We start from the raw sequence: 22,305 nt of genomic DNA on the forward strand, positions 1-22,305 counted from the left end.
ATTTGCTTAAATTGAGTTTATGTGTGTGTGTGTGAGAGAGAGAGAGAGGGAGAGAGAGAGAGATGTGGCTTCTTAGGGGTGCATTTTGGTGAAGTGTCAAGAGAAATGCTAAAAGGGCAATCAGTTTGGGATTAAATTCCAAATGAAATTGGGTCTTCAGGGTAAGGAGACATGAAGGACTTTCAACTGCAGTTTTCTAATCTATTAAAATGAATGTGTAGAAGCAGCTCATTAGTCCAGAGGGAGCAAAAGAGATAGGGTCGCAATGAGGGTCTTAACGTATTTAGCTCAGGAAAAAACAGAACAACAGAGTTGAAGGGGACTTTGGAGGTCTTCTAGTGCAACCCCCTGCTCAGGCAGGAAAACTGAGGATCCCAAAATCTGAGTGAAGTCCTAAGTGTCAGAATACACTTAGAAGGGACTTTGGGGGGACCCTATACCATTTCAGAGAAATGGCTGTCCAGTCTCTTCTTAAGAACCTCCAGTGATCGAGTACCCAGAACTTCTAGAGACAAGCAGTTCCACTAGTTAATTGTTCTCACTGCCAGGAAGTTTCTCCTTAGTTTTCTTCTCTCTTTGTTCAGTTTCCATCTATTGCTTCTTGTTTTGCCTTCTGCTGCTTTGGAAAATACATTGGCTGCTTCTTTGTGGCAGCCCCTCAAAAGTCTGTTTTGTGAACTGTCTAGCACACTCTTGGGCAAAGCATATGAGCCATTCTCTTCTTTCAGTGGGTCAATGAAAATACATCTATGATATGTAGATGCAGATAATAAAGTTGAAAAAAGGTGAACAACATTTTTACAGAACTAAAAATAGGTTGAGGCCTTTGAGGCGAGTGGCCGGGAGGCGAGGTGAGGCCGAGCATGACCAAGAGTGGCTGGAAGGGGAGAGGCCAGGCATGACGAGGAGAGGCCAGGCAAAGCGAGGTGCCCCTTGACATGAGTAATGTTGAATTGGCCACACCCACCCAGTCACATGACCACCCAACCACACCTATTCAGCTGGTCGTTAGGGCAGAGAACTGGTTGTTAAATTATTTGAATGCCACCACCGGCTACAAGCTGTTGATTCTTACTGAGATTCAGTCTTTATATCTTACTTGCAAATGTACACAAAGAAAAAGTGTGCAACTATTTATTGTAGAATATCTGTTCTATTTTGATTTTTTTCATTTGCTTCCTGATTTCATTTTGTTAAAGCTGATCCATCTGCCTTATAAATAAATTAGTACAACCATTTAATAATAGCTATTAGTATTATTATATTATATCAGAATGAGCCCAACACATTATTCAATTTCTCATTATAATTCTGGGAAATAAATTATAAAAATTTCATCTCAACATTTCTTGAATTAAAAGAATTGAATTGTGGCTCTATTTGGTTTGATTTATCCAATATGGTAATAGAGCAGTAAAGATGAGCAAATTTTAATTTCTCACTGAAAAAAGAAGCTTTACTGCATTAGATAGGTCAATGTGACATGACCTAGTTTTGCTTAGCTACTTAGAAATTATATGTCAGGATTGATTATATCACTCTGGGGGTAAGAGATTTGACATGGTTTTTGCACCACAGTATTTCTGTAATATTTTATATGCTTATGTGCCCTGTCATATAATCCTGCAAGCTAAATTTTATAGTTCTGATAGGATAAGAAAAGGCCAGTAGCTTTTTTTTTTTTTTTTTTTAATTTGATTTATATGCCGCCCTTCTCCGAAGACTCAGGACGGCTTACAATGTGCTCAGCAATAGCCTTCATCCTTTTGTATATTTATACAAAGTCAGCTTATTGCCCCCACAAACTGGGTCCTCATTTCACCTACCTTAGAAAGGATGGAAGGCTGAGTCAACCTTGAGCCTTGGCGAGATTCGAACCCTGCAGTAATTGCAGGCAGCTGGTCTTAATAACCAGCTTAATAACAAGCTTAATAATAAGCTTTCATTTTGGTGTGTTTGTGTGTGTGTGTGTGTGTTGTGTATGTATATATCGTGTTTCTCCAAAAAGACGACCCACCTTGAAAAGAAGCCCTGTCACGTTTTTGAGTGCATGTGATCAAATTAAGCCCTACTCACAAAATTAGCCCTAATTAAGACCCCACTCAGCCCATGGTGCAGGGGGTGGGGCGAGGCACACAGGTAAAAAATAAGCTAGAGTGGGAATGCGGGGGTGGAGCTGCTCTACTTACCAGGCCTCGCACACCCTGACACCTGCCCCACCTTATTCTGCAGCCGCTTGCTGCCACTCACACGTATCGCCCTGGCCTCTGTTTTGTCTTCAGATGCCTGCCGGAAGGCATCTGCAGCCGATAACAGAGCTCTGGATCGATCCGGAGCTCTGTTATTGGCTGCCATTGCCTTCTGGCAGGCATCTGAAGGCAAAACGGAGGGCGATGCGTGTGAGTGGCGGCAAGCGGCCGCAGAAGAAGTGGGCCAGCAGCAGGCTCCTGCTGGGTGGGACTGTCAGTGCAGTGAGTTGAATCAATAATTAGAACCCTCCAAAAAGAAGGCCTAGCCGTTTTTTTGGGGGGGGGGTCAAAAGAAAATAAGACCTGGGCTTCTTTTTGGAGGAACACGGTATGTATATTCCACTTCAAAGACCACACACATTTCTGAGAATATAGAAGTACTGTATAATACATAATACAAACTACTGTCATAAATTGTATCATACATTTACAAGTGATCTGTTTAGTTGTATTTTACTATTGAATTCATGTTGGACTTCCTGTATGTTGTGTCCTTGAGAATACACAAAAAAGAAGAAATAAAGAAATAATCAAGCTAAACCAGGCAAATCTGTTTTGAAGTTGCACTTAGTCTCTAGTTAAAGTTAGTCACTTTCAACAAGGCAGATGAGGATCTGCCTAGTTATAGTAAGTCAGATGCAATCCATTAAATCAGTTCAAATTCAGTTAGGCTGAATTGTATATCAATTCTGGTCAAAGTAAGGGCAAAATTGTCATGACATGTTTTGGAATGCATAGCCATTATGATCATCTTCTAATGCATTCTGCTAGCTGAGTTGTGTTATGCAGTCTCAGAAAATACTGGAGTTGTCAAAAGTCTTAAGGCAAGCAAAGCTTGTTTGCAAGTGAAGTCATCCCCTGGAAATGATCTCGCCGATTTTGAACTTGCTGATCCTGCATTACAACAGGAGAGGTGATGGACAGTATTTAAGGGCAAAGAACGGCCATTTATTCAAGCTGGAATGATATTGGGGAAAGTGCAACAGAGGTTTGCCTTGTGGATGAGTTGATCTTTGATTAATTGTCCGCATTTATTGGACAGTGGTGGATCCAGAAGAACAGAACATGACCCATTGGAAATTTCATAACTATCTTACCTTCTATAAAAAGAGATTTATAGTTAAAACAAAATTGTCTCACTACTAAATTGAGTATCTTGGAATGTAATCCAATTAAAAATTTATAAGACTTAAACACCGATTAGGGAAAGGATACTTTAAAAGTGATAAAGAAATGGTCCTTGAACATCAGTTTTATTCTCTTTCCTCAATAGTATGTAATTTAAATAAAATTGGAAATAGCCATTTCTATTATGTTGAATTTTAAAGACATTTCATTACCCAAACTAGGTAAACATCATCAGTGCTAGTAAAGAGTAGGGTTTGCTGTCAGTTTATGTTCTAGTTGTTTGCTCTTGTTCCTCCTTTTGGCTTGTTGATTGTCTCTTTTCCATAGTATATAGATATTGTTTATGTCTATGTGTTTATTGATGGCTAATTTGTCAGAGTGCCAGGCTTCTAGAAATTCCCTGGCATTTTTGGATTTGGCTTGGTCTAGGATTGTCAGTTTCCCAATTGAAACTATGGTTAAGTCTGTCCACATGTTGTGAAACTAAGGAGTTTCCATGGTATCTTCTGATTGCTTAGTTGGTATTCATGGATGAGTTCTGCCTATGACTGTCACAGTCATTACATTATATTATGTTATAGGTAACTCCTGTTTTTTCTTCTGGGTCTGCTGGGTCTTTGGGCTTACTTAGGATGTTTTGAAGACTTTAGTTGGCTTGTGTGCTATGCTTGATTCCATGTGGTTGTAGTAGTCTGTTGGTGGTTTCTAAGATGTTCTTGACACATGGCAGGCTTGTGCTGGTTGTACTATATTGGATTGAGTGGTCAGGAACTTTTTGATAAAGTTCCATGGATATTGATTTTGTTGGAATATATTGTATAGATGCTCTGTTTCCTTCTGCTGTTTAGGGTCGCTATAGTGAGTATATTGTGCTCATCTAAATAAAAGTTCTTATGCAACTTCTCTTGCAGGAGGTTGGATTGTTGCTTTGGTAGTGGAGCACTTGGTGTGGGTGGTTTTTCTGTACAGTTATGTTTCTAGTTTGCCATTGTGGTCTCTGCTGATCAGGATGTCCAGAAAGGGTAGTGAGTTGTTGTTTTCTTCTCTGATAAATTGGATTCCTTTGAAAATGTTGGTTATGTGGGTATTCTCTAATTTTTATTATGGTGAAGGTGTCATCTATATATCTGATGATCCATATTTTGGATTGTATTTGTGGAAGTGCAATAGTTTCCAAACATTGCATAATGATCTCCGCTATAAGTCCTGAAATGATGTGATTCCATAGGTATGCCTTTAATTTGTTGGTAAGTTTGTCCATCAAATTGGAAGTATGTGGCTAGGCAGAGGTTTATGAAATCCATAATCCTGAGTGTTTCAATATTTGTATATTTGATTAAGTCATGTGTGCAGTGGAGCAGTGTGGTCATAGATTCTTTGGTTGATTCTGGATCTATGAACATGAACAGGGCTGTGACATCAAATGAAACCATGATTTTGTCTTCATCTATAGTCACGTCTGATTGCTTGAAGGCACTGTAGTGAAAATTTGATGGAGTGGAGTGATTTGCTTCCTCTTGTGAAATGTCCGAGCTTTTTGGTTAATTGTTTTGCGATGTTGTATATAGGAACCCTGGTAGTGATACGATTGGACGTAAAGGACTGTCAGACTTGTGTATTTTGGGGAATCCATAAAAGCGTGGGAGGATGGGTCCACTACTTCTCATCCATCACTGTTCCTCTTACCAATTTGGTCTTTCTTAATAAGGTCACCTTGATCTGGTTGTCTAGTTTTTGTATTGTATTAGTGTTCACATCATCATCCTACCTGCAGACAAAGTCTGAACCACGGTCATTATGAACAGATCATAATATTTACAAAAAAGCAAAAGAACTACTAGAAGACAGACAAACTTACATCCCAGTGAACATCCCAATAATCAATCAATCAATCAATTTAAAACTTATACAGGTAGTTTTCATTTAGTGACCACAATTGGGAACAGCAAATCAATCATTAACCAAAGCAACTGCAAAGTGAAACTACAATTGTGCTTATAATCTTACTTTAGCTTTCCTTCCCTTTCCAGATCTGCGAAGGATGTGAGGATTGGTAAATGTGAGGATTGGTTGCAAAGTTACTTTTTCATCACCATTGCAACTTCAAATAGTCACTAAGTAAGACAGTCACTAATCAAGGGCCATCTATAATATTTACCAATAAATTCATTAGCAATCAGTAAAGCAGTAAAGTAAATATTAATTTTGGGTGCAAGTGTGCAAGTTTATAGGGAAATGTAAATCAACAAACTATTGATTTTATCTAAATAATTGGCTGAAAAGAATATAGACAATTAGCACTTATGTTGTCACTGAGAATAAGTTTAGAGTTGAGCGTATATTTGTTTACTTCAAGGTTTTTACTTTTTTGTTTTTGTCAAATGCTGAAGTGAAAAAAAACCAATTATTAGCAAAGTAATATATTATGACAGAGTAACAGTAGGTGGAAGTCTGCAAGATTATTACAAAGTACACAGTCTATAAAAACTGAACTTCAGTTCAAACTTTCTTTATAAAGAACAGTATTGCCAGGCTGAGCCCAAGAACAACAAATAGGAATTCAATCATTTATTTGTTTACACACAATAGACAGAATCTTGCCAGACTGAACCCTTATTACTCTCACCCTAACCCTGGGAAATTCTAGGGAGTGGTTATCCTTATTCTCTTCTTCTGTCTGTTTTCTAGCTCTGGGCTGCGCTGCCTCTTATCCTAACCTCCTTTCTGGGAAACTGCTGCTTCATTGTAGTCCATCTCATCATCTCTCCCTCTTTGGGCACAAATATTAAGCATTACCCATTTATCTAAAGGAAAGATGAATTAAAAGCCTGAGAAATAACAATATTACTTTATTAAACTTGTATGCTCCCTGTCTCTCAACTTTATGGGTGGCTCACAACAATCAAACAAAGTTATTAATAGCAATAGTTTCAATTTAATTTCCAGCCATTAAATGGCTACATCTTGATGCTCTTTGATATTTCTGGATTATTTTTTTTAAATAGTTGTACAATTTAACAATTCTCATAAATGGTTTAATATTTCTTAAGAAATATTAAGTGATAATTTTGTTTGATAATTAGATTTTCTACCTTAATTGGGGAGGTAATTATCTTAGATAAATAAGGATAACTTAATTATCCATATGTATCTACCTAAAATATATATGTATGTGAATGGGCAATAACAAAACTTAAGTATAAGAATGTAATACACGCTTCAAATAATTAAATCATAGGTCAAATTAAATCATATTAAGATATTAAGCCATATTCCACTGAGAATAATATTAAGCAGAAGCAGAAGAAAAGCCATAGATCTGAAAAAGAATTTGTTACATCTCAGTAAAGAAATTGTCCTCTTACAGCCCTTGGAATAGGAACAATGTATGAATTCTAGTTTCTGGGTGTCAAAGCAAGACGGAACAAACAAAAGAGTGACATCCATTCCACCCTCCATTCCCAGATTGATACTGAGATTCTGAAGTGATTACATTATGTAATTATATCAATATTGATAACAATATATTGCTAAAATAACTTTGACTCAAACATTAAACTGGTCTGATAATTCCTGTAATATGGGAAACATGACCCAAGCTATAAACTATTTGGAAAGTGTTCCTAATAGACCAGAGTCAGCTCATATGATGACTATTCTATACTGGAAATATATGGGAAGTAACTGCTCCCCATCACAGGATGTCTACAGTATGTAGGACTCTTAATGATTCCCTCTGTCTCTGTCAGGAGAAAAACACTCTAGTGGATGCAACTATGCTAGCAGGACAGACCCAACAACCCTAATTTATTAGTCTGTAGTCTAGAAATGTATTTCTGTAATTTCAGACTAATAACATAAGATTCAATGTATTAACAAGGGAGATCAGAGCAGCAAAAAAAAGCTACTCTGAAAAGCTAAAGAATCAGTTCTCAACAAATGAACCAGCAAACGTGGAAAACTCTTAAAAATATCACCGGTTACGGCAAACCTCCTTCCCAGGCTGAAGGAAATCAACAACTGGCAGATGACCTGAACATGTTTTACTGCAGGTTTGAAAGGAAATTACAGCCACCTATCTCCACAACCCCCATCTCAGACACACCAACAACAGCCAAACCTCCTTCAACTGACCCCATCCCATTGGATTCACAACCCCTAGTGATCACAGAAAAGGAAGTGCAATACCTATTTCACAGACAAAAGCCAGAAAAAGCTCCAGGCCCAGACAAGATAACTCCTTCTTACTTAAAAGTCTGTGCTGACCAACTGGCCCCCATATTCACTCGAATCTTCAATAAATCGTTAGAGATGTCCTATGTTCCTTCTTGCTTCAAACACTCTACTATCATCCCAGTGCTGAAGAAGCCCACCATCAAGGAACTGAATGACTACAGACCAGTTGCTCTAACATAGTTATATTAGCTGTCCCACTTGAAAACCATCATGGATCCTATGTTAGACCCATTGCAATTTGCATACCGAGCAAATAGATCAACAGATGATGCTGTTAATATGGCTCTGCACTACATCCTACAACATCTTGAATTGCCAAAGACCTACGCAAGGGTCCTCTTTGTAGACTTTAGTTCAGCATTCAACACCATCATTCCAGACATTCTTCTAAGTAAGCTAAACCAGCTAGCGGTACCTGAACATACTTGTAAGTGGATCATAAGCTTTCTAACAATCAGGAAGCAGCAGGTGAAGCTAAGCAGAATCACATCAGATACCTGTACAATTAGCAGAGCCCCCCCCCAAGGCTGTGTGCTCTCTCCACTTCTCTCTATATACCAATGACTGCATCTTGAATGATCCATCTGTTAAACTACTGAAGTTCGCAGATGACACAACAGTGATCGGTCTCATTCGAAACAATGATGAATTTGCATACAGATGGGAGGTTGAACAACTAGTCTTGTGGTGCAACCAGAACAATTTGGAACTGAACACACTCAAAACTGTAGAAATGGTGGTGGACTTTAGGAGAAACCCTCTCATACTACCACCTCTTACAATACTAGATAACACAGTATCAACAGTAGAGACCTTCAAATTTCTAGGTTCTACCATATCTCAAGACCTAAAATGGACAGCTAACATCAAAAACGTTATCAAAAATGCACAACAAACAATGTTCTTTCTGCGCCAACTCACAAAGCTCAAACTGCCCAAGGAGCTGCTGATACAGTTCTACAGAGGAATTATTGAGTCTGCACCTCTATAACTGTCTGGTTTGGTTCTGCAACCCAACAAGACAGACACAGACTTCAGAGGATAATTAGAACTGCAGAAAAAACAATTACTACCAATCTGCCTTCCATTGAGGACCTGTATACTGCACGAGTCAAAAAGAAGGTTGTGAAAATATTTACAGACCCCTCACATCCCAAACATTAACTGTTTCAACTCCTACCCTCAAAACGACACTATAGAGCACTGCACACCAGAACAACTAGACACAAGAACAGTTTTTCCCCGAATGCCATCAGTCTGCTAAACAAATAATTCACTCAACACTGTCAAACTAGTTATTAAGTCTGCATTACTATTAATCTTCTCATCGCTCCTATCACTCATCTCCTCCCACTTATGACTGTATGATTGTAACCTTGTTGCTGGTATCCTTACGATTTATATTGACTGTTTCCTAATATGATTTGATTGCTTATTTGTACCCTATGACTATCATTAAATGTTGTACTTTATGATTATTGACGAATATATCTTTTCATATATATACACACTGAGAGCGTATGCACCAAGACAAATTCCTTGTGTGTCCAATCGCACTTGGCCAATAAAGAATTCTATTCTATTCAATTCTTTGCAAGTAACTTCTTCCTTTGGGGTGCTAACACAGCTGTTACATTTAAACATATTCCCCCAAATAGTAAAGAACCATGAAACGGGAGTACATTATATATTCACAGGTCATGATTGTCTTCAAATGCAATTTTTCCAGAAAGTACATTGATGTTGTTACTAGATTTTCTTCCTTTCTTCCTCTCCCTCCCTCCCTCCCTTTGCACAATATATAGATTGGAGATATATATGAAAGGCAGGATATATAGTTTGACCCACTCAACCTAGCCTTGTGAGATGGATAAGATTGAGAGTGTGTGACTGGCCCTAAATTACCAACTATATTATATGCCTAATGCAGGACTAGAACTGATAAACTTCTGGTTTCTAGGCCAGCACCTTAAGTACCACACCAAACTAGCTCTCTTCTTCCTTAGTTACATGGGAGATAAAAGTCATGTTTTGTATCCTGCATTAATGAAATTCATAATAAAATTTTTATGTGTGTGCAAACAGTCATATGAAGGGACATAATGTTACATGTGACAGACTTTCAGAAGGCTTTTGCTGTCACAACAAAGCTTTGGTAATATGAAGTATAAATGTGATTTTCATATTAATAATGTAAATTCTGTGAAGTAGGTTATGAAAGGATTAGCTATCCACCTGCTGTATAGCAATCCTGGATATGACTGACTTCCAGTTTAAAGGTGGGATGAAGAAGAGAGAAGGTTGAAGTTAAGACCATTTTGTTTTTTAAGGAAAGATTAAAATGTTAGAGTTGATTCTTCTGTTTTAGTAGCAATTCATAGAGACGGAAATTGAAAGAGCTGTTTAAACAGGTCATAACTTGCCTGCAGAAGCCATTGAATTACTTAAGCAAGCATATACATATATTTAAAAGTCACCTTTTAGACCAGTGGTTCTCAACCTTCCTAATGCCGCGACCCTTTAATACAGTTCCTCATGTTGTGGTACCCCCAACCAGGGGTGGGTTCTAATTTTTTTTACTACCAGTTCTGTGGGCGTGGCTTATTTTGTAGGCATGGTTTGGAGGTCATGTGACTGGGTGGGCGTGGCTAGTGGGTAATGTGACCGGGTGGCCATGGCTATGTGTATAGGGACTACTCAGAGCTGAAAAAAGTCATTTCTGACAGGTCCTCGCACTTTTGACTGGTCCTCACACTTACGACCATCCTCACATTTATGCCCGTGCAGCATTCTTAACAACCATGTCATTCATTTCACAGCTGCTTCTTTTCACCATGGTGATAAGATAGGGCAAAAAATGTAAAATGTGAGGATAGTCGTAAATTCGAGATCTGGTCAAAAGTGCGAGGACCAGTCAAAAATAACCTTTTCAGCCCTCCGAGTAGTCCATGTGCACAAAAGGACTACCCAGAGGGCTGAAAAAAGTGATTTCTGACAGGTCCTCGCACTTTTGACCGGTCTTCGCACTTATGACTAGTCATCATTTATGCCCATTGTAACATTCTTAACAACCGTGTCACTCATTTCACAACTGCTTCTGTTCACCATGGTGACAAGATAGGGCAAAAACGTAAAATGTGAGGACAGTCGTAAGTTCGAGGACTGGTCAAAAGTGCGAGGACCAGTCAGAAATAACTTTTTCAGCCCTCTGAGTAGTCCATATGCATAAAAGGATACAGCAATAGAGAGGGATGAAGGAAGGGAAGGGAAATTAGAGTAGGAGTGAGGGTAAGAGAGGGAAGAAGAGAGGAGGAGAAGGAGAAAGGAAGAGGAAGTAGGGAGGAGAAGAAGAGGGGGAGGAAGAGAAAGTAAGAAGGAAAGAAAAGAGAGAGGTGGTAGGTTTGAGGAGAAAGATTGCTGTACAATAAAAAAGGTGAAAGGGAAGAAAGCCAACCCCAAACAAATATAAAGATATTAAGATAAAGAATGAATTGTTAAACTTTAAAGAATAAAAGAGAACAAATATGAATAAATAACAATAATTAGAAACACACATACAAACATACAATGTATTTTCTTTGAACAGCGTATTTGGCCGGTTCACAAATTTAAACAGTGTTTAGTCATTTCAATTAAATTTACAATTTCTATATTTCTTTTTTGCCATATTTATTCCTCATCTATTTTTGTAAAAAACCAATATTACCTTTCATCCTCATCTCTAATTTTAATCAAATTCAATTTTTCCCTTCTATTCTATATTATACCCCTTCCCATTGTCATCTATTTTTATATCCATCCTCACATTGGTTAATTATGTAATATTAGAGTTGTTTAATATAAATTCAACATTTTAATATAAATCAATTAGTTATATAACTACCTTTTTTGTATATTAATCAATATGAACATGAGTATTCCAATTATTTGCATGCAATCCAATTTCTTACAAATCAATTAATTATATTTACCAATAATAATAAACCAAATAATTTCCCTCATATATTCCTCCAAACCACAACTTAACCATTTCTGCTTTCAACACAATATACAATTAATAGTATCTCAATTATTACAATTCCCTAGTTAAATAGAGCTTTTTTTCTTTTGTGTTTTAAAATCTTGAAGTCTCCTCTTTTTCCCTAAATTTCCCATTGTTTGCACCTACCTTTTTTGGTGAGGAAAAAGAAAAGACATCCGCCTGCCTAATTTTCCAACGTTGCAGCAACAGCAAAGCCAACAGCCTGCTTTACTTTCAGTTTCCTTTTTCAGCATAGCTAGGGGGGAAAAAATTGCTCCAGCACTCTTTGCAAACAAGCAGCAGAGCCCTGAGCTCTGAGAGCAAATCAGCAGCAGAGCCCTCAGCAGCAGAGACCTCAGCTGAGAGCAAATCAACTGAGAGTCGGGAGCCGATCTAATCAAGGGCTAATTAGCCTATGCTGAAGCTCCGCGGGCCAATAAAATTACAAAAAAACACCGAACCATTTGTTAAATTGCTGGCTCGCCCGCCCCTCGCCCACCACTATTTATTGGCAATAAATAGTGGTGTGGAGGGGCACGGCAGAATCCCATCACTGGCTATAGGGCGGCCCTTTGAAGCCCCGCGGCAAGAATTTAAACAGTTTTTTTTCCTTTAGCCATCAGCTGGGACTCAGGAGGCAGCAATAGATTGGGAATGGGCAGGGTAAGCGAACGGCTGGCGATCCAACAGAGCAGAGAGTGAGAGTGAGTGAAGGCATGTGGGGGGGCGAAAGAGGGCTTTGGCGATCCCTGTGAAATGGCCGTTCAACCCCCAAAGGGGTCGCGACCCCCAGGTTGAAAACTGCTATTTTAGATCTTCCAGGAAATCAGCACGGGAGAGTGAACCTTTGTTCGTGTTATCTTGTAGATACAGCCAAAAGCAAGAGAAAGCATGTGATTATTCCATACGAAAAGTCCAGTGTGGAAACTATGATTTTGTTTTGCAAAAATCCCTCTCATGCACAGCATATTCAAAGTGAAAGTGGTATGAGAAACAGAACCACCATTTGGGTGTGATAGACCAAGATAATTTGACTCTTCAGTCAAGGTACCACATCAGGATTTGCTACTAAGTATCTACTTAATTTAATCAGTATTTCTTATTAATATGTTTACAACAAATACTTGCCATGTTTTCAGTTGGATATGCACAAAAGCGTAGTGTGATTAATCAGCTTTGTCATTAATTACATATTGGAAGGAAATTGAAAATCAAAAGAAAATGAAAATCTAGTGTGGTCCTATAATGTTGAGATCACTTTATCACTTTGATAAAAAGTTTTCCTACTTAAAACCTCATTTTCCTAAAGTGGATTTCCTGTACTGAAAACTAAATGGATGCTATAGTGTTTAAACCTGAAAATGTATTCCCCTATCTTTGTGTTGGAGTAATAAGATATTTATGATAAATTTTATTTCTATAATCTCCATGATAGGTTTTTTGCTGGGTTGCTGATTTTACTGAAGGTGATGTTCTTTTCTCAGGGAAAAGAACATCAACTGACACAGGGAAGAATCAGTTCTCTGTGGTATGATCCTATCCTATGGGGAGTGTGTTTAAATAAATGGTGCATTTATTGGCTGTTCCTATGGTGAATTCATATTGTGTCATGAATTGTGCTTTTGTTTTTATATGTGATGAAGAAGGACATGGTCTAATAAATGGTTTAAAACAATCTTTATTAAATAATTTTGGAAAGAGTATTATCTTTAGTTTATTCTCTTTTCTTAATGCTTTGAGATGACACAGATCAGGAATTGCTTATTCCCTCAAGTTACTTACATTCACTTACAGGATTACATTGGGGGAGGGGGATTGTCTTTGAAAGCTCTCTGTGCAACTATGGATGACAATAAAAACCAGAGATCAGTTTCATGTATTCTTACTATGCCAGTGCTATTTCAAACAATTCTTCATAAATGTCATGGTTTTGCCTGTAGAAACAATGGTTCTCTTTTTGTCACAGTCTTTATGTAAGAAAGGAAATGATGAGGGAAATTAAATTAGCCTGCAAAGCAAATGAAACTTAAACTTCTCTCTGGGATGAAGAGCAAATGGAATGATGATTTGAGTCACTTTTAAATATGTAATGTGTTTTTCATTTAATAGTAACAACATAAAAAAATCATTGCATATACAAAGTGGAAGCCAAGAAAGTAATTTGTTCCGGCAACTTCTATTTTCTCATGAATTTTTAATGCCTTCATTGAAAGCTAAAAGTCAGGCATGTATATGTAGCAAAATGTCAGAAAGTGCTTTTTTTCCTATGAAGTTCTATCAAAGATATTGATAAAACAGTAGTATTGACTAAATTCAGCTCTAAATAACTAAAAATTTCAATTGTTTTACAGTAAAGCACATGTGTTCAAAAGTTAAGTGGTTAAAAAAAGAGAGAAGGGTACAGTTAGATACAGGGCTTGTCAACAAGTGCAAATTTATACTCTTAAAATTAAATGCTACAAAAATATAATAGCATTTCTGATTAACTTGTTATAATCAATAATACTTTGCTCTTAGGGAATAATCACACTGAGAGTTCTTAAGATGCCTGGAAAGGCATTACTGAGGAAGAATAAACCATCACTAAATAATGTATTACAGTACTTTTATTCCAACTGATCAATATTTAGAAGGAACCAATCAAACAATGCAGTAATATGAAAAACTTCAAATATAGATCATGCAGTATTTATTCAGTAAACTTTAGTTCTTCCTTCATGTTGGCCATGTGACACAGTTTGCTGGTTCAGGTCACTTTCCCTTTATAGGCATGGGAACTTCATTATTCAACCATGGATTAATTACACAGCAGGCTGAGCTTTTACTTGTTCAAATAATGCGGCTGCCAAGCCTAGTGGCCTTATTACAAACAATGCTGGGTGGTTCTGTGGATGCACAGTTAGAGAATCTGACCCTTGCTGCTTCTCACATGATAGGTGCCGAATACAGAAAAAGAAAGGGGAAAGTTTGCTTTCGTGTCATTAACAAAAGCTAGCCTGCTTCCAGAGCAGTTTTTAGTGCTTAAACTCTGACGGCGGCAATTAGGTGGAGCTGGCTTTCCTGGAATTGTAGCATAGATTTTCCTGTTGTGCTTCAGTATCAACTGTCTCCAAGTTACGAACCCACTCACAGCACTAAAAGCTTGGGATTACTGCAAGTAGAGAAGGCCGCTGTATCTCTCCGTTTTTCACTTTCTGACCAAGAATCAGCGTGCTCACTTATCAGCAATGTTTCAGCTAAAACATTCAGGTCGAAATCCATTGGTGCGTATATAAATATGCAGCTGATAATTTGAAGAGATTTTCAACATAGACAAACTTTTAAAAACAAATTTGTAAAAATGTGATGAGTAAGCTTTATTTCTTTTGACTGTAAACTTTGTTTTTATTTTATAGAAAAGTGAACTAGTTCAAAAGAGCTTTGTAATATTTCTAAATGTGATTTTATGAATAATAATATGTTCAGATTTATGATAATAAACTTAATGGAATATAGAAAAGCTGTTGGGCGATAGATGTCTGTAGGGCGATCATTCCTTGTTAAATTTGTCAAATAAGACAAAAATAAACTTGTTTATTTTACTTAAGTTTATTTTTCTGTAATTTTTTTAAATCTACCATTACTTGGAATCCCATAGGAGACCTGTGTTAGATATGTGAAATGTATCCCTGATACTAAGTTTCTTTAAAATGGTTGTTTAATATTAGGATGTTGTTAGTGACCTTTTTTTATTACTGGTTTTTTGACATGCTTTGCGATATCACTCTTAACATGTTTGCTTGGACATGTGATTAATATCTATTACTTTGAATGAGCATATATCTTTGCATAGAAATTAGGCATGTATTTTGGTTATTTCTAGAAATCATTCATTGTTATTAGTATTTATGGTAAACATAATTTTTAAAAAAACAAATCTGTATAAAATGTTTTTTGTGACACAGATCATTTGGGTGGGAGGAAATTAACTCTGGACTTAAATGTGCAGCAATGTGTTTGAAATGCTTGGATCCTTTTCCTTTTGAGATTACTATGACAGCAGGGCAGGGGCCAAATATTTTCCTGCCTGATACTCATGCATTTCTCATATGGAAGCTGATTGGATTGGCACTGAAACTCACTTCTAGTCAAGTATGGGACAGTACATTTTACTTTAAACTTCAGCAGTATTGTTTTAGGAGCTAGACCACACTGTACAGCATTACCTCTTTTCTATCTGCTGAACGGTAAAGTCAGTCCTGAATAATGGCTAAGGAAAAGGTTAGTTCTCAATTGAATGTTGTTGCAGATTTTAATTTCTTTGATGCACCAACAGAGATCTTGTCTTACTGTTCTGTTAGGCTAGTGTATTTATCTACTTTATAGACACTAACTTTTGATCCATTCCTCTAGGCAGAACAATTAATTGCTTAATGTAGTTTTCTAATTGCTTTGGTGTAAAAGTCCGTACAAGTGGCTGCACAAAATAGAAAGACAACTCTGTATGTAGAAGAGTAATGTTTTATAAAGGAAGCCTATGTATCTGCTTTTCTCTCTCCCCCCCCCACCACTCTCTCTGTGAGACATTATAAATATGGAGAGGGAGAAAAAGACATATACATATATAGATCTTAGAAAGTATTTTTCTTATTTAATTTGTTTGTATGTAAATGCAAGAGAAATGACTTTTTATCCAGGATGGTTATTACTGACAATCCAATTGGTAGATGAACCTTTGGCAGAAAAATGAACTACAGAAATAAATATTAGATACTAGACCATGCAGTATTTGTTCGGTACACTATAATCTAAGCTATGTAAAATCTCCATTAGTAGAATTTTCTTTGAGATGCCAGATTACCTAAAAAGTTTTTTCTTAAGGAAACACTTGGAAATATTTGCTTTTTTTCATATGATTACACTCTGTGTCTCATAATATCTAGATTCAGAGTTGTTGCTGTTAATTCAGTTTGTTATACCATTGAAATCACTATACAATTATGCTGTTGCACAAATTTGTCCTGAAACTGTGATCCAATCAGTAAATAATTAACACTTAAAAAGCTACTTTAAGACATCAATATGGGATTATTATGCCATAAATGTGCATCATTTCAAGAATGTCTTATTATTTTAATTATTATTTCCCCCATTGATTGATTGCCCTTCCCTCCAAATCCAATTATTTTTTCCAGTTTATACGATTAAAGATTTCCTATGGAAGATATTTGGGAGTGTCAAAATAACAAGCAAGGAATGAATAAAGCTCTAACTTTTTGGCAAATAAGTGTGAAATCCAATAGCACATTTTTCATATTCCTCTTGGACAAATAATTTTTTGGCCTCATCATGAAGTAACTATGAATAAACATTAAAGTCTGACTTGCAACTGTCCTCCATTGTTGAATACTTTTTTTGCTATTATGATTAAATGGCATTGCCACCCCTGAACTGCATCCTCAGTTTAATTGTGGGGAAGTACTGGTCATTCAAAGAGATTTAGCTTCAGTGCTTGCTAATGAGCATAAAGTTCCCTTCACTCTTAATGAATCAAGATTTCTGTATTAATTTTAGGGGAATAAAAAGAGAGATGTTCACACAATAGGGCAACCTTACAGAGTACACAGCTGGGCCATCTGAAACCGTCCTTTTTATGAGCCACAGAGTTTAAATGGACTGTACTCTTAAGAGGTAGATTTCTGCGAGTGTGAAGCAGAGCTTTTGCTTATGGTTCACTGATCTGTCTACTTATAACAATACAAGACCTTGACAAGAGCTTAGGGAAAAAGCATAACGTAGGGCAATTCTCTCAAAATCATTTCATGTAACATCTTCAGTGAAGGAGGAAATGAAAAGTAGTTTCAGTTATTTTGGGGGCTGATCTTTTTCAGGGGGTGGAATGGCTGCTGCATGTTCCTGAATTCCTTGCTGAGAAAAATAATTGTTGAGTTACACTGCGTTTTGGCTAACCAGCAAAGCTGTTAAAAGCAATATTTACACAGTGAAACAGTATTTGTACTTTGTGGCTGGAAAGAACAGTAATTCTTGGCATTTCCTTACCTGTATTAAACAAACAAACAAAAAAAGTAGATTTTTTTTTTAAAAAAAGTTCTGTGATTAGCAAATAACATGGCATTCTTGCCAGGTTTCTGATTTACTGAAGCACAGTTTTTGTTATAATTATGATTTTTCCTCCTAGTCTATATTGGTCAGCATATTATCTCATTTCACCCTTTATTTGCTCTAAATGTTTGCATATTATTTTGTTTTGTAGTCACAAATTCTTTTAGAGACATATGATTCCTGCATTCACAAGCTAGTGACCATTGTCCTTTGGAAATGCAAATTAATGTGGAACCCAAAAGTTGTAATTTAAGATATAAATAGTAAATGAATTGATACATTTCTAATTCCAATGTTACTCCTAAGATCCAATTGCATTAAAACCCTTTGGAGGAGGGGGAGGAAATTAGCTGATTTCATAGTGTGATAGAGTTGAATTGCTATAACAGATTTCACCATGGTGGTGGTAGTATATGTCTGTCTTTACTGCATTGCAGTATAGTTCCTAAATAATATAAAAGTTTATCAAATGTCTGCCTGTAAACTGCTCTGGATTTCTTGCAATAAAAGATAGAAATAGAAGCTTAGGAAAACATATTAAAAAAAGGGGTTTTAAATATCTTGAACACATAGATGGATTCAAAATATGTCACCTTCAGTCTGAAAAAATATGGCCAAATAACTGTAAAAATATAACTTGAAAGAGACATTTGAAATAGAATTTCCTCTTCAGTCTAATTGAATATTATTACTATGCTTTCAGATAGCTGATTGGCTTCCCTGGATTTTGCTGATGACACAGGAAACCTTTGCTTGAAGATGGAAACACTGGAGTCAGAACTGACCTGCCCTATCTGTCTGGAGCTGTTTGAGGATCCATTGCTGCTGCCTTGTGCTCACAGTCTCTGTTTCAACTGTGCACATCGCATCTTGGTCTCCCAGTGTGCTACCAACGAATCAGTGGAATCTATCACCGCCTTCCAGTGCCCCACTTGTCGTTATGTCATCACCCTCAGTCAACGGGGTCTAGACGGACTGAAGCGCAACGTCACACTGCAGAATATTATAGACAGGTTTCAGAAAGCTTCTGTGAGTGGGCCCAATTCTCCCAGCGAAACTCGCCGAGAACGAGCTTTTGACAGCAACAGCATGTCATCGAGTGAAAAAGTTCTCTGCCAGTTCTGTGACCAAGATCCTGCTCAGGAGGCAGTCAAGACCTGTGTAACTTGTGAGGTATCCTATTGTGAGGAGTGCCTAAAAACAACTCATCCGAACAAGAAGCCATTTACTGGACACCGTTTGATTGAGCCTATTCCTGACTCACATATCAGAGGATTGATGTGTCTGGAGCATGAAGATGAGAAAGTTAACATGTATTGTGTGACTGATGACCAGTTAATCTGTGCCTTGTGTAAACTGGTTGGGAGGCATCGTGATCACCAAGTGGCAGCTCTAAGTGAACGCTATGACAAATTAAAGGTTAGTTTCGTCTTAATTTGTTTATACTAAGAAGTATAGTGCCAGGAAATGAAAGATTTTTACCTTATTTGTGTGGCTAATATTTGCATGGGTATTTGCCATTCTTGTATTCAACATACCTGCGAATTTGCTGAGGCCGGTTCTATATAAATTATCAATTTTGAATGAGAAATAAATTAATCTATGTCAAACCTAGATTTTGGTGTAGGAAATTGAAATGTCAATGCTGAAGAAAATATTATATATGCTTAACTTTGATTCAGGTTTTCCAATTTAAAAAGGTGTGGTTTGTATATTCATACTGAAATATTTTGAGAATAGTAATTATAGTAATTACAAGTAATTGTAGAATGGGTCTTCATTTGCAGTTATCTGTGGCCTAGTCTACTGACACTTAGAAAAAGAGCAATATTCTATGCACACTTTCGAAGCCCAAAATCTTAAGGCAGTGGTAAAAATGCCTTAAATTATTAATATAACTTTAACAAAACAATCTACACTGGTTACTAAGTTTAGTGAGTCTCAAAATGTTTAGACTGACATTCTAACTTGTTTGATCCCATTGATAAAATGTCAACCTTTGGCACTTTCATTACTTACTGATCTAATCAAGCAAATTTGTTATATGAGCTTTCTGTTATGGATGCACATGAATAGCATTTTTGAAATGTTCTTAATAAGTTTCCCACATTATAAACAACAGCAAATGCAGCAATAGATCAGTGTTGCATATCATTGCAAAAGACCCTTAGGATTCTGCTTCTGCGGTTTTACAGTTGTGTGGAACAGATTTAAGTAGAATAGTGTAATTCCTGTACTGTATCCATCTGCTATTTTAGATGTCACATTAAAAGCAAAAAAAGAAAGAAAATGGGAAAAACAAAAGTCTGTTCTTCCAGTTCCCTTAAGGAAATGCTATTGTGATTGATTGTAGAAAATTACAGTAGGTACACACACACACACACGTATAATTTTATGTATCTACAGTGTTTCATTAGAAAATGATTTTGGGATTCTTCAAAGTACACAAAAACCTTGTTTTAATATATAGTTCTTAAAAGATAAATGATGCCAGTTTGGTTTGGACTACAGCATTGCCCAGATTTATTTTAAAAGCTGTACTTAATTTTTAGATAATAATTTAATAATTATTATTTATCATCAATAAGAATTAATTAAGAGGTAATAATTTAGGTAGAAAATATGTGACAACTCATAATCTTTTATTATTTGCATGGTTTATGTATTTTTCTTGGCAGTTGTTCATAAATCCATATTGTGTTTATTGACTGGATTATTTAATTTTGAGATGTTCCATTATTCTTAGTCCTTTGCAAAGATGGTATGGATTAAAAGAAATATATTTTAAACACTACATCAAATGTATTGTGATAGGATATAATTTGCATATGCTTTGTGTTCATGTTCAAGCCAGTTTAAGTATACTATTATTTAAATCTTATTTCAACTTTTTCTGTTACATGAGTAACCTGTACATCACAGTTCTGGCATGCCTCCTGGACCAGCTGGGTTATACCTTATAGGTGTCTATCATATATCTCAGAACATAATTAGTAAATAAAAGAAACATCTTTTTAAATAACAGTGGCATCTTGTAGCAAATTCAAATGTTCACATTGATAAATGAACGTGGATAGACTTGTGACTTATTTCAGAGATTTATTGACATATTTGTGGACTATTCATTTACATTTTAAAGCTAACCTAATCAATTTAAAAACAATTGTAAAGCTTTTTTGCACTTTTGTATATAATCCATGTTGGATTGTCAAATCCAGGCAATATGCAGATATTCAAATTTCCTTAGTTAAATGTGGGACATCTCATTCTTTTTTAAATTGATAGCTTCTGCTTATTATAGAGAACTCTAGCCATTTCAAATGTTTACAGTTATGCACCAATTTAATCATTTAATATTAGGTATACTTTATTGATTGATTGGTTACATATTCAAATTTTAAAACTCGGCACTTAGTTAAATAATCATGCTGTAGATGAATAATACCTTTTTTTTAAACTTATTTTTCAGGCTTATATGCTGCTTAAGTTATAGCTAATTCCAAATGGCATACCGTATTTTCCGGCGTATAAGACGACTTTTTAACACATGAAAATCTCAAAAGTCGGGGGTCGTCTTATACGCCGGGTGTCGTTCTCCTGTAACCAGGCAGACCAGCCCGAAAGGCTCTGACGAGCCTTAAATGGCTCTGGCGATCCAAGCTCTGATGATCCCAGCTGCATTGCCTGCTAATCAGGCAACGCAGCTGGGATCGCTAGAGCCATGTAAAAGGAAAAAAGTTTTCCCCCTCCAGCTTGCTTACCTTAGCTGCTAGTCGCAATGCTTGCCTTGCTTCGCTTGCCTGAATCCATTCTATCGGCAAGCCACTCCCTGCCTGCAATCAAGCAGTCAGGAGTTGTGGACTTCAACTCCCAGAATTCCTAAGCCAGCAAAACAAAGCTGGCTGAGGAATTCTGGGAGTTGAAGTCTACGAGTCTTAAAGTTGCCAAAGTTGGCAACCCCTGTTCTATTGGGTAAGTTTTTTTCCCCTTTGGGAGCTTTAAAAAAAATAGTTAATTGGGGTTTTTTTTAGTTGTTCTTTTTTAGACCTAGCCATTTAAAGTTTAGGAAGTTTTAAATTTAGTTTTCCTATAAAAATAAAAATAAATAAAAATAAAATAATATTTGTGCAGCTTTCTGAGATTTAGTGTGTTTCTGTAGGGTTTCACTCTAACTACACAAACACACAAAATCTCATAAAGCTGTATGTGGAATTTTGTGTGTGTAAAGTGTGAAAGTTGTTTTTTTGGGCTTTTTGTGGCTGTGTGAGGTTCCTGCTTGTTGCAGGGGCCATTTTGGGTCTAGCACAGCTGCTTTTACATTGTGGGTGAGCGAGTTGATGTTTTTTAATTTTTATTTGGTGTGCGTTGGAAGAGGGGTAGTCTTATACGGCAAGTATAGCCCAAACCCTATATTTTAACAGGAAAAGTTGGGGGTCGTCTTATACGCCCAGTCGTCTTATACGCCAGAAAATACGGTATAATCTGTGCCGGTTTTTTTTAAAAAAGTTAAATCAGTACCACTGATTAGCTTATCAATTCCATTGCATTGATTAACAATTTTGTGTTTAT

The 22,305-nt window shown here is 36.6% G+C and overlaps 1 protein-coding gene across 13 annotated transcripts in view; it reads left to right on the forward strand.

Moving 5' to 3' along the window:
* The window catches only part of MID1 (midline 1), a 264,924-nt gene that overhangs the window by 167,850 nt on the left and 74,769 nt on the right, over positions 1-22,305 (forward strand). For 11 of the 13 annotated variants that reach the window (XM_034435531.3, XM_087871433.1, XM_087871437.1 and 8 more), the window contains one exon: positions 18,440-19,155. In XM_034435531.3, the coding sequence (XP_034291422.1) occupies positions 18,496-19,155 (660 nt within the window). In that variant the 5' untranslated portion in view covers positions 18,440-18,495. Of the gene's footprint in view, positions 1-14,729; positions 14,898-18,439; positions 19,156-22,305 lie in introns of those variants that run through there. The other 2 variants (XM_087871436.1, XM_034435521.3) reach the window with 1 other exon arrangement.

The sequence above is a fragment of the Pantherophis guttatus genome, chromosome 5 (genome assembly GCF_059756535.1).
Source record: "Pantherophis guttatus breed Tessera chromosome 5, ASM5975653v1, whole genome shotgun sequence".
In the NCBI taxonomy this organism is placed as follows: domain Eukaryota; kingdom Metazoa; phylum Chordata; class Lepidosauria; order Squamata; family Colubridae; genus Pantherophis; species Pantherophis guttatus.